Source organism: Poecile atricapillus, chromosome 1, assembly GCF_030490865.1.
Source record: "Poecile atricapillus isolate bPoeAtr1 chromosome 1, bPoeAtr1.hap1, whole genome shotgun sequence".
Taxonomy (NCBI): Eukaryota; Metazoa; Chordata; class Aves; order Passeriformes; family Paridae; genus Poecile; species Poecile atricapillus.
Genome location: NC_081249.1, coordinates 69,494,284 through 69,506,155, shown reverse-complemented (window position 1 = coordinate 69,506,155; position 11,872 = coordinate 69,494,284). Strand labels below are relative to the sequence as shown.

Sequence of the window (11,872 nt, the reverse complement as noted above, 5' to 3'; positions counted from 1 at the left end):
GCAGCACTTAATCGGGGGAACACTTTTGCTGCAAGCTGGTGAGAGGCAAAATATTTACATCAAGTTTCAGGGAAGATTTAAAATGTAGAAAAATCAGCTGAGGACTATTACATTCATAGCACTTGGGAACTCCTTGGAGCACAAAATTCTGGGAGTTTAGTAGAAGATGTTTTGATGTGTTGTATGCACACCCTTCTGCAAGTTTCTCAGGTGATGCATATTGACCACTTTCCGGGACGAATTTGTGTCTGCAGAGCCCAGTTCTGGGGCAAGTGAAGCCATTGGCCATTCCCATCATACCCATCGGCCTCCTCCATCATCCATTTTCCACATCAAGTGGATAATTTCCCATTCCGGTGGGACACCTTCACTGCTCAGAGACTTTTCCTGGGAACCCACAGCTGTGGAAGGACGCAAGCCAAGTATCAGTGGCTGCATCCCAGGTCGAGGAAGCAGACAGAGGTGGTCCATGGAATCTGCTTCCAGCCGGGCTCACCTTCCCCGGGAGCCCCGGGCTGCCGGCCATCACCACCCCCCGGACGTGGCCGAGGTCCCCAGTGCCGGGATACCCAGCAGGTATTTTCCTGCGCCGCAGCTCGCCACCTTGTTGTCAGAACGGCAAAGCGTGCCCTTATCGCCTGCTCACGCAGGCAGAATGAAAGAGAATTAGCTCTAAATTATAGGAAATTCATTTGCTTTGCAGGGTGAAGTGTTTGCTCTATTTAGAAACGTTCGTTGTAGAAAGAGGACCGCATTAAGACACCGGGTAATGGTCCTCCCAGGAGATGAATCAATTTGCTCTGGGTTTTATGGCCTCGGGTTTGTTTGTCCGCGCCGGTTCCCCGTGGAAAACCTGGAGCGGTAAATGCTCCAGGTAACAGATCTCTGGGGAAGGGGCTGTGGTGCTGCTCTGGGGTCGGGGCACAAGACGTCTCCGGATCAGAGGACCTGAGAGGAGACATCCCGGGTGCGGATGGGGGAACTCCCGAAGGGAGCTGCACATCCCCGCTGGCCGCACGCTCTCTGCGAGCCCCGTCGGGCCGCGCACCCTGCCCGGAATGCCAGGGGATGGAGGGGACAGGTGCCGGGAGCAGGGAGCCCGAGCAGCATCCATGTCTATCTGTAATTCCCGCTAATAAAATACTTTCTCACTATCCGCACTATAATTGGTTTACAGCCTTTTTTGTTTATTTATCCATAAGAGCTGCTGTTAAATGGCTTGGGAAAGCAATCGCTTAATGGCTCAATATTGAATCAAAGGCTCAGCGTGCTTTCTAAGAGATGGGCAACCCACGTGAGTTCAGAGCGGAAACTCACAGTGTAATGGACTGGGCGGGTTTATGATCCCATGGAACAGGGCGCAGGAGCGAGGGACCGGGACCCTCCTGCCTTGCCGCTCAGGGCGTGCATCACCACTGACCGGGCCGAGCCGAGAGGGGCCGGGCCGGGCCGGGCCAGCAGCACTTGCACTCCACAGAGCGGCGGGAGCGCGCCCCGACGGCGGCGGCCGGAGCGCCGGTGTCCGGGCAGCGGCGGCGAGGGGAGGCGGGCCGGGCCGATAGGAAGCGTGCCTGCACCCGAGCAGGAGAGAGCGGCGGCTGGGCCAAGCTCAGGGAGGCAGGGAAATGATCTTTGTCCCTTTCGGTAGCTCTCCGCCTCCTCATAGCCTCGTCACCAAGTCAACCGGCACCAGCTCGGAGCACATTATCTCCGAGGGTCAACACATTGCAGCCCAAGCCGCGGGGAAGGCTCCCAAATTTACCTCTTGGACAAACAATCCGCTGCCTATCGCTCGCTCTGGTGATAGCATTGTGGTCCCCCACCGGCCGGCTCTGGCCTTCTCCCAGGGCTCCGGAACACGGGTACCCCCGAGGGAGCGCCCTGCCCGTCCCTGGGCACCCACATTCCTAGGGCAGATGCCCTCGCAGCCAAAAGTGCCCCGTCACTAAACCCCTCCAGCAGCCGAGGCTACCCCGGCCCCCCGAGGGTTTTTCTCTCCGCGCCCGGGGGTCACTGAGGGATGAGCAGCTTCTGGGCAAGCGAAGGGGTCAGGGAAAAGATGTGTTTAAGGACCATCCGTCCCGGAGCGCCCCGCGCATCGGCGCAACCCCCTGAGCCCCTGGCCGGCCCCGCAAGCCCACCGCCGCGGGGCTCCTCACCCCAAAGCGGGGAGCAGCACCCGGCAGAAGGGTAGGGGGTCTCGGGGTCCGCCCGGCTGAGGGGAAGGGATTGGGTTGCGGGACCAGGGCCACCCCGGGTGGCCTCCTACGGCCCGCGCCCCGCCCCGGAGGGCTGCGGGAGGGCTCACGTGGGGGAGAGGCGCCTATGGGGAGGCGGAGGGAGCCGGGCAGGGCGGTGGGGCCCGGCGGGGCCGCCAGCTGTCAAAGAGGCATCCCGGGCTCTGCGGGCGGTAGCAGCCCTATGTGTCCCTAAGCTGCGAAGCCCCCTCGGCCCCGCTCGCCATGAACTCCGAGGAGCAGTATTACGCCTCGGCGCAGCTCTACAAGGAGTCGTGTGCGTTTCAGAGAGCCCAAGCGCAGGACTACAACCCCAGCCCCCCCGCCTGCCTCTACATGGGCAGGCAGCAACAGACTCCTTATTCCAGCGCCTTAGGGGCTCTCGAGCAAGGCAGCCCGCCAGACATTTCACCTTACGAGGTGCCCCCCATCACTGAGGATGCCGGGGTCTCTCACCTTCATCACCATCACCACCCTCATCTTCCTCCTCCCCAACAAGACGCGCTGCCTTTCGCAGACGGGGGGGACACGGGGGCTATAGAGGAGCCCCGAGTGCAGGTGCCTTTCGCCTGGATGAAGTCCACCAAATCGCACGCCTGGAAGGGACAGTGGACCGGTAAGCCCCGCCGCATCCCTCTGTCCCCCCCTCTCCAGTCCCGCTCGCGCTCGGGAGCCCTCCCTTGCGCCGGTCCTGCAATCGCCGCTCGGATGTAGTGTGGAGAGGTCCTGGAGGATCCCTTCCCCTTCTCCAGCCTCTGCAGACCCACTGCTCTGGGACTGCTAACCTTAGGTTGAGCGCTGGGGAAGGAGCCGGCACTCCAGCCTCCGCCGGCGGGGTCACCGCTCCGTGCGCCTCAGCAATTATTAACGAGTTATTTTTCACCAATTAAGTAATTGTGCCCAAGCCGGGACGTCGTGATGCCTGCCGGGAGCTGCTTCCTCGGGCAGCACGGTGAGCCCCGAGCGGCGGCCGGGTGGCGGAGGCACCTGAGAGGTGGAGCGGGCGGGGAAGCGGCAGGCAGGGCTGGCAGGAGGGGACAGCCCCGCTGCCCCGCGTCCCTGCGCCCACCGTGCGGCCGCGGAGCAGCCCCCGAGCCCTCAGGGCAGCCGCCCAGCCCCTCTCGGCTCTCCCCGGTGCAGAGCCCATCTCCCCTCCCGTCCCCTCTATCCCGCTCCTCCGGCTCCCCGGCGGGTTTTAGCCACAAATGCACCTCTCAAGTGAAAAAAAAACAGGGCACGGGAAACAATACACAAACGAAACGGAGTTGCCAGTGGGGGGAAGAAACTCTATCTAGGCAGAAAGTTCCGCTGCCCAACAATATTTCTGTCTCTGCCTGCACAATGTTATCGTGTCCTGCGCCTCCGTCACGCCTATACGGCAAATATTATATTAATGGCTTTGTTCAAATAGACAGTTGGAAAAAGGACCAGAGTATCAAAATCTCCACGAAATAGTTTGGGAATTGCATGGGGCAGGCCGAGGGGGAGGGAAAGACAGGTGGCGGTCCCCCAATCTCCCTAGAGGCGCATCCGCCCACAAAGGTAGAAGAGAGTGCTGTCCCAGGCCACGGACACGGCGGCAAAGGATGGTGCCAGGGCGGAGGTGGGGAGAAGGAGAGAGGAAACCAGATTGTTTTCCATGAGTTGAGTGAATTTCGGGATTTAATAATAATAATAATAATAATAATAATAATAATAATAATAAAGAAAAACTTTTGAACTACACCTTTTTTTTTTTCTCTTTTTCCTGTACCCGAAGAATGAGAAAACCATCAGGAAAACGAAACTTTCCCCGCAGAAGCCTAAAATTCTTGCCTGTTGCCCCCAGCCCTCCCGGGAGGAGCAGGCGGGGGCCGTGCATGACCGGCGTGATGTGTGTGCAGGGTTCCTGCCGGAGCACGCCGCAGGAGGAGAAAGGGGCACCGCGCTGTGCCGAGTGCCACAGAGCGCTCACAGCCAAACCCCGACATATTTTGTACCGTGTGTGCGGCCCGACGATTTATTTTTCATGGAAACCCTTGGGATTTAGGTGTCCATGGATGCTGCGGGGCTTTGCTCTGTTGCCAGGAAAAGGCGGCCAGGGCCACACGGCTCGGTGCCACACGCCGTGCCCGGCCCCGGGCTCCGCCGCTCGCCCAGGGCTTGCCGGCCTTGTCCCGGGGCCCGACCGACCTCGGCCTTCCGACAGACTCCGGGCCTTCCCCCTTCCCGGTAGCTCCAGTTTAGTTTAAAGTAACAGAACAAGTTTGGTTTTTGTTTCTTTTTTTTTTTTTTTTCAGATACAAACTCGTGCATGCATAGGTTTCGATTTACCAACATTTTTTTATACATGATTACATTGATTTTAATATTTATTTATATACTCAAGTAGATATATACACATCACTTTGCAAACATTGTATGTGTATTTAAATACATATTTTAAATACATATTTAAGTTTTAAACATAGGTTTATATTTATAAACACTGTATATATAAATACAGAATCATGGGAATAGGAAGATGGGAGCGATGGGAGAGTCCACGTATCTCTCTTGAGATGATTGTTTCATTCTGGCTGTTTAAAGCACCGTTCCCCACAGACGATATCAACCCCAAAAACGTTCCCAGAGGGGCGCTGTCGCTGGCAAGAGTGGCCCTGTGTTTCCGTGCCCACCTCCGGCCCCTCTCGATGCTCCTGCCTGTACTCCCCGGGCCCAAATGCCCACACAGGATTGCGGCGGCCGCGCTGGGAGCGGCGATCCCGCTGCTGCCGCTTTTCACGGGAACAAGAAACCCAAGGTTCCATCAACTTGGCCAAATGAAACTGCTGCGGTCCAACTCCCGGCCCGGCCCTGCAGGCCCACTAATTATTATAATTATTATTGCATTGCTGTAGAGGTGGTTTTTTTTGTGCGTTGGGTTTTTTGGAGACTTTTTTTGAGGGGTTAAATTTTTCCATTTTGCTTTGGTTTGTGTGTGTGTGTGGTGGAGATTTTTATTTTTCCGTTCTTTCTTTTTTATTTTATTTTATTTTATTTTATTTTATTTTATTTTATTTTATTTTATTTTATTTTATTTTATTTTATTTTATTTTATTTTATTTTATTTTATTTTATTTTATTTTATTTTATTTTATTTTATTTTATTTTATTTTATTTTATTTTATTTTATTTTATTTTATTTTATTTTATTTTATTTTATTTTATTTTATTTTATTTTTTTAAATTTAATTTTAGGAGGGAGTTTCCCTGAAAACCTCCTCCAAACCATTGCTAAAAAAATATTAAATTATTGTAAAATAAAGGAACAGCAGAGGTGACTGCCTGCAGTAGCAGCACCCCGCTCTGGCCAGCAGGACAGCTCCCCGAGGGCTCCCCCTCACCCCGCTCGCTCCCCCCCCAGCGCAAGGAACCTGGTTCGTGGTCCCCCCAGCCCGAGGGGGCGGCCGGGCGGGCCCAGGCTGACTCTCGCTTCTCTCCAGGGGGATCCTACATGGTGGAACCGGAGGAGAACAAGCGGACGAGGACGGCGTACACGCGGGCGCAGCTGCTGGAACTGGAGAAGGAGTTTCTCTTCAACAAGTACATCTCCAGGCCACGGCGGGTGGAGCTGGCTGTCATGTTGAACTTGACCGAGAGGCACATCAAGATCTGGTTCCAGAACCGGCGGATGAAGTGGAAGAAAGAAGAAGACAAAAAGCGAGGGGCGGGCAACAGCAACGACCCCGAGCAAGACTGCGTGGTGTCCTCCGGGGAGCTCCAGACCAAGGAGGATCTCCAGGCATGTCCCTCCGGGAACCTTCCTTCGGGAGCCTCCAGGGACCTCCTCGCCCCCAGCCTAGTCCCCAGAAGGCAGCAGGACTCTCGGTGAGCCGCGGGGAGCCCCACGACCCGGGACGAGGAAAAGGATGGGACATGGAAAAGAGCCGAGAGCTTCCCTCCGCCGTGCACTGCCGGACCGGGCCGGGCCGCGCTGACCCACTCGTGCCTTCCCTCGGGGAAACGCGGTGCCTCAGTTCCGAAACTCTCGTTCCCCGGGAAATAAATGTAAGATGCCGGGCTGTGACGAGGAGAGGCTCGCTGTGGGCTCTACCCCCGGAGGAGGCCGCAGGGAGCCGCCGGGATGGCGGCGAGCCGGGCCCCGCTCCCCCGGGCCGTCCGCGCCTCAGCGAGCCCTACGGGACAGCTTCTCCCGGGGAAGGTGGGCCTCAGGTGGCCTCGGACGGTGTGTGCCACCCTGGGTGCACGGAGAGGGCTAGAAACCGGAGGAGAAGCGAGCCTTCCTTGCCGCGGACAGCTGTAGGTCGGAGCGCGGACACCGACCCCAGTACCCCGGACCATCCACAGACTGGCAGGCAGCCGTCCCCGTCCCTTCCAGTCCCCCAGGGCATCGGCTCTACCGAGGACTCTTTCAGGACTGTTACTTACTTCTCTGGAAACTGGAACCTGGTTTCTTTCGTTTTCTTTTGCTTTTAGGAAAGGAAGGGGGGAGGGGGGAGGAAAAAAGAGAGAAAATAATTTTTAAAAATTAGAAAAGAAAAAGCCCACGTGTCCTGCGGGCGGGATTTGTCTCCCCCGATGACCGGCTCCCGATGACCGGCACAGGTAGCCAGACCCTCCTCCGGGGCTGCGGGGACCCTGCGCAGGTGCCCGCGGCTCCGCGCCCGTCCGGGCTCCGGGGACTCCGCGGCTCCAGGGCCGCGCTCGCCTCTTCGAGGGGTGAATGCGAGCACAGGGACGCAACAGAAAAAATCGCGGATGCTCTCCGGGCGGCGAGAAGAATGATATATCTGGGGGGTAGGGCTGGTCTCAGGGACCTTGTCCTTTGGGAAAAAGCTCCTGCGCCTCTTCCAAGTCTTTCGCAAGCTCGGACTCTCTGCCTTGGAGAGGAGAAACCTCTCTGCAGCATGAGCTCCTGTCCCGGCGTGGCTTTCTGCGTGGTTTTTCTCCGCAGACTTGTTTTTACACCCCAGCAGAGGCTGGGGGCCGGCTGCCTCCCGAGGCACTGCCGAGCACCGGGGACTTTTCTTGGGGTGCTATTTTTCGGTCTGGCCCGGCGTGCAGGAGAGCTCGGCTCCTCCGAGCTGGGAAAGAGCCCGGCCGGGGCTTCCCTGCTGGAAGATGGGTAGCGGAGCCCGTGCCGGCCGCCCGGAGCCCAGCCTGCCTTCCCTGCTTCCAGGAACAGCCTCCCTGTCCCGACAACGGCGGGGACTCCAGCTAAGTGGGGGGCAAATCACAGCCGAACTAGAAACAGAAAGAACCGGTTGGAAGGAAGTAGGAGCTGTCCGGTTCGCTGCGGGTCAGGCGGATCTGCCCTCTCTCCTCGACGGGGAGGTTCCTGCTCTGTACCCGGCACAGCAACCCCTCGAGCATCCCTCGGAGACTGCCGCGGGCCCGGGAGTGCCACGGGAGGAGGAAAATGAGGACCTGTCGCGTCCTGGTCAGAGGATGCTCCCAGTCCCTCGGCTGAAAGCGAGGGGGAGAGCAAACAGCTTGGCACAGCTCTTTGCAGTTTTCTCCTCTTACATGAAACTTCTAACACTGAGGTGGAAACTTGAACTGAAGGTGTAATTTGTCTGTTGCTTTTCTTTCCTCTGGGGACATTAATATCTGTGTGCCAGGAGGACTATTTCTGGTAATTTTTCCTGCACGTTCCCCGAGAAATTTCTCATCCGAGCCTGTATACCCTTATTCATCAGAATGGAGTGAGGACTTTTAACTAATCATTATATGAGAAAAATTCAAATAAAGCTGTTCTGCATAAGAAGCAAAGCACCATATTAATTAATGTTTCTTAAACTTTTGGGGAACATGAAAATGTTTTTAAACCTCAGAACTCCCAATCACTGTTCATTAGCATTAACCTGTCACTGGCAACATGAAGTGGAATAATTTCCATGTACCTTTTACAATGTCTGGGGCTGACATTGCAATTCGGGAGCCACTATAAAAACAGATCCAGCTGCAGGAAGGATGTCTTTCACACAAAATACCTCGATTTTTTCCTAAGGTTTGTCGAACACATTGTCCTGGCTGAGCAGCATACACGATAGCTGAAACATTGTCTGTCCTTTCTTTAGTATAGTGCATTCAGTTTTGATTTTCTTTGTGCTTTGCTCTGAAAATGAAAAACGTACACAATTGATGTGAATTGTTTGACCACAGTGCCAAGGTGTTTTTATTAGTAGAAGAATCAGAACTGCATGGTTTAGTTTTAATGAAAAAGTATTTTTCTTCTAAGAGCTGACATAGTTTATTTGTTTAGCACTTAGATTAATATGTACATACATATATACACACCCTTTTTACAACTGCATCAATGGAAAAATTAACATTAACCAAATCAAGACAGCTCTGGGACCTTGAAGAGCTAAAGATTCACGGTAACTTCATCTGGCAGAACAGCCAGCCCTACAGAGTGCTGGGGAAAAGCAAGGCTGACATAGAGAGTTATAAGGCCACTAGAGTTCTTGAACCATTTCACCTCACCAAAAGCAGTTGTGCAGATATATCCATCTACGTAGGAGACACTTCCCCTTATTAAATAGTTTATGATTTATTTGTAATCTAGGATAGAATATCCATAAAACATTCTCAAAATACTTTTAAAATTGGACAAGAGATAATGAAGTGTGAGGCATCTTTTCATTTCCTTCTTGGGCAATAGTGAAGTCCTTCAGGCAGGTGTGGGAGAGGTACATCCCCAAAAATTGTACGTGTTCAGTGTTAATTATTTTAAGGAAAAGCTGAGCAAGATTCAGGGCAATTTTCCTGTCCCTGGGTCACCATGCCTTGCCATGGCATCCACCCTAGCAGGAACTATGGAGACATCAATACTACCTATGGCTCCAGGGAAGACAGTGAGGCTGTGAGTCTTGATTGAGCTTTGCAAGGCAACACCTTTGCTGCTCCTACTTTGCTCAGATCCATCCCCCCAGCACTGCAGGGAAAGCGTTCTGCTTCTGCACACCTGGGACACTGACTGCCCTCCCAGGAGAGACCACGAGGCAGGATCTCACCTTCTTCCAGGCCCAGCTGAGCATCTGAGGAGAAGGGCACACTGCTGGGCAAACCAGCTTGGGGCTGCTGTCACACACACAGACCAGATCCTGCTGCCAACCCTGCCTTACCTCCCCTCCAACAGGACTGGGTCCCACCATCCTGCAGCAGCGGTGATATGAAAAGAAGGATTGCAGTCTAGTCTAGAAGACTAGTCTCCTCTCTTCCAAACCCTCATTTTTTGTCTGAAAATCTCCTAGTTTGTGGATAGTTATGCCTATAAACCAATTCTGAAAGCAGTGGTTAAACATAAGGTGTGAAAGACTTTCCAGTTAGACACTGAAGGCTGCTACCTCCTTCTGATTCCTGCTGCTGCTGCCACGAGCACAACTGAAGAGAGATGTTACAGGCTGAGAGACGAAATATTGCTCAGCAAGGCTTTGGTGCTTTGAAGTGCAGCCAGGAATGGGATGCCAGCCCTGCAACCACCAAAGCAGAGCAGGCCTGGGCAGTGCAGCTCATGGTCTGTCCTCCACACAGGGCAGAGGTGGCTGAGGGTTAAGTGTTGAGTTTCAAGGCTTGTTTTTGGAGCTGTAAGAAGTGCCATTGTGCTCCCCTCATTTGTTATAGCTTAGAGCGACCTTTACACATTAGCATGGACAAGCCATGCAAACACACATGCACACACGTGGCTTCCAAAAAACTGTGACTCAGAAAGGCGATACCCTTCCTGCTTTCTTCTTCCCTGGATGGGGATAAGAACGGCCAGACCTTCAAGGATATTTTTTATAGCAATCAGGAAGAAATATAGGGAGGACAATGAAATGAAATGAAATGAAATGAAATGAAATGAAATGAAATGAAATGAAATGAAATGACAATGAAATGTGGAAGCACTGCAGTGTCCGTGTTAGTAGAGAACTATCTACTTTCACCTCCCCATTACTTACATTCATTTAACACTTAATATTTATTGTCACTGCTCCTGTCCCACTGGCTTCCAGCACCTTTTCCAGTGTCTTTCCATGCACTATGTCAGCACCACTTTTCCATGCACTATGCCACAGCCCCAGCAGTGCTTTAGCTGCAAGTGCAAGGAATGGTGGAGCAAAGGGGAAACGGTGGAGCTTGGAGGCAAGGTTTCTCCCAGTCTTTGTCTTTCTGCATCTCCTCTCCTCCCACTACTTGCTGTCCTGGTATGCTGGTCCTCTGTTTCTCAGCGCTTTTGGGATCACGACATATGCAGGAACAAATAAAATGCAGAGGAAATGAACTGAGTGCCTCTCTCCCCAGCATGCCTCGGTGATGAATCAGGCCTGGCCAGCCTCATTCATGGAGCAGGAAACTCAAACACGTGGTTCCTCTACTATAAGGTCTGACGCACTTGCTGCCTCATATCAGGGTTTGTTCCAGAAATCATTTGCTTCCAGCAGCTGCACCACTGCAAGGAGGAGAGGCTGCACTTGTGCTCTTTCTGCATGAGTGCCATGTTCCCAGGAGCCCTGATGTCTGGCTCCCTCCAGTAGGATTTACTGGTCACAAGAGTCAGGTGCCTTTGCAAACAGGCAAATTCTTCACAAACAACCCAAAACCAGATTGAATGGGAAGAAACTCCGGAGGTGTAGGTGAGCAGGACCAACAAGGCAAGAAGATTGCAATGACCATTGCAAATGCAATGCATTTGCTAAGGAGCACTGGCAAAGAAGAGGTTGCTTGGCTTTGTCTCATAGTAGGGAACAATGGGAACAACGAGCTGCTGACAGTGACAGCTTCATTTTCTCCCTGTTCTTTGGGCCAGACCCAGGAGAAGAAAAGCATCTGCTCAAAGAACCCTTGGCAGAATGATTTAAGATTCAAAAGTAAAACACATGCAGCAGGCTCAGAAAGCAGAGGGTGCAATGGTTTGTGTCTCTGCTACCAGGGCTAGACTTGGTAGTGGATACTGGAAGAGTTGTCTCCAAGAGTGATTGGTAGCACTCCGGTGTTCTGTTTGAGCATGGGCCATGTGTGCCATTATATATTCAGCTGTGCCTGCTTTGGACATTCCCTGAAGACCCCAAAGCAGAGGCAGGCAGCGATTAGTGACTTCACTGATGTAGGAAGAAATCAGAAACAGGGAATGGAACTGCCTTTGGAGAGAACAGAGGGTACCCACAGCCTGTGCTGGCAGACCAAGCTGTCTCAGGACCAAGGTGGAGCCATACCAGGTCCTGGACTGTGCAGAGACTTGTGTTTGAACACCACTTTCCTGGGCCCAAACCCTTCTCCAGGGAAAAGCAAACACTTCCCTGTTGGGAGCCTCAGCTGGGTGCGGCGTCGTAGGGCTCCAAGTCATGTTTTGAGCACAAGCCCTCCAGGGGAGGAGGCTGCACCTCCCTGCAGCAAGCAGCAGCAAAGCAGCCCTCTTGCATCCTGGCTTTTAACAACATTTCAGCACAGCGGCTCAAGTCCCTCTGGTTCAAACACGTGCCTCTCACTCCCTGCCAGGATTCCAGCCAGGAGAGCTGATCTCTCATCTGGTATGCCCTCTCTCCTTTTCTGCTGCTAAGCCCTTGGTAGTGAGTCAGTATTTGGCTAAGGGTGAGACTGCATGAGGTGACATTGCTCAAGATAAGGTGGCAGAATAGCAAGTCCTGTTTTGGGATTCTTTTTAT

General features: G+C 53.4%; 1 protein-coding gene across 1 annotated transcript; it reads left to right on the top strand.

Annotated features, from left to right (window-relative positions):
- Positions 1 to 2,277: 2,277 nt before the first annotated feature.
- PDX1 (pancreatic and duodenal homeobox 1) lies at positions 2,278 to 7,965 on the top strand. The gene is made up of 2 exons (XM_058833262.1): positions 2,278 to 2,853; positions 5,702 to 7,965. The coding sequence occupies exons 1-2, from the start codon at positions 2,463 to 2,465 to the stop codon at positions 6,088 to 6,090; spliced, it is 780 nt and encodes a 259-aa protein (XP_058689245.1). The 5' UTR covers positions 2,278 to 2,462; the 3' UTR covers positions 6,091 to 7,965.
- The last annotated feature ends 3,907 nt before the right edge of the window (positions 7,966 to 11,872 follow it).

Bases quoted from the DNA above. Each gene is read 5' to 3' on its own strand.
- PDX1 (XM_058833262.1), top strand. From the start codon at position 2,463: ATGAACTCCGAGGAGCAGTATTACGCCTCGGCGCAGCTCTACAAGGAG. The intron at 2,854-5,701 runs GTAAGCCCCGCC...GCTTCTCTCCAG, and splicing joins CTGGAAGGGACAGTGGACCG to GGGGATCCTACATGGTGGAA.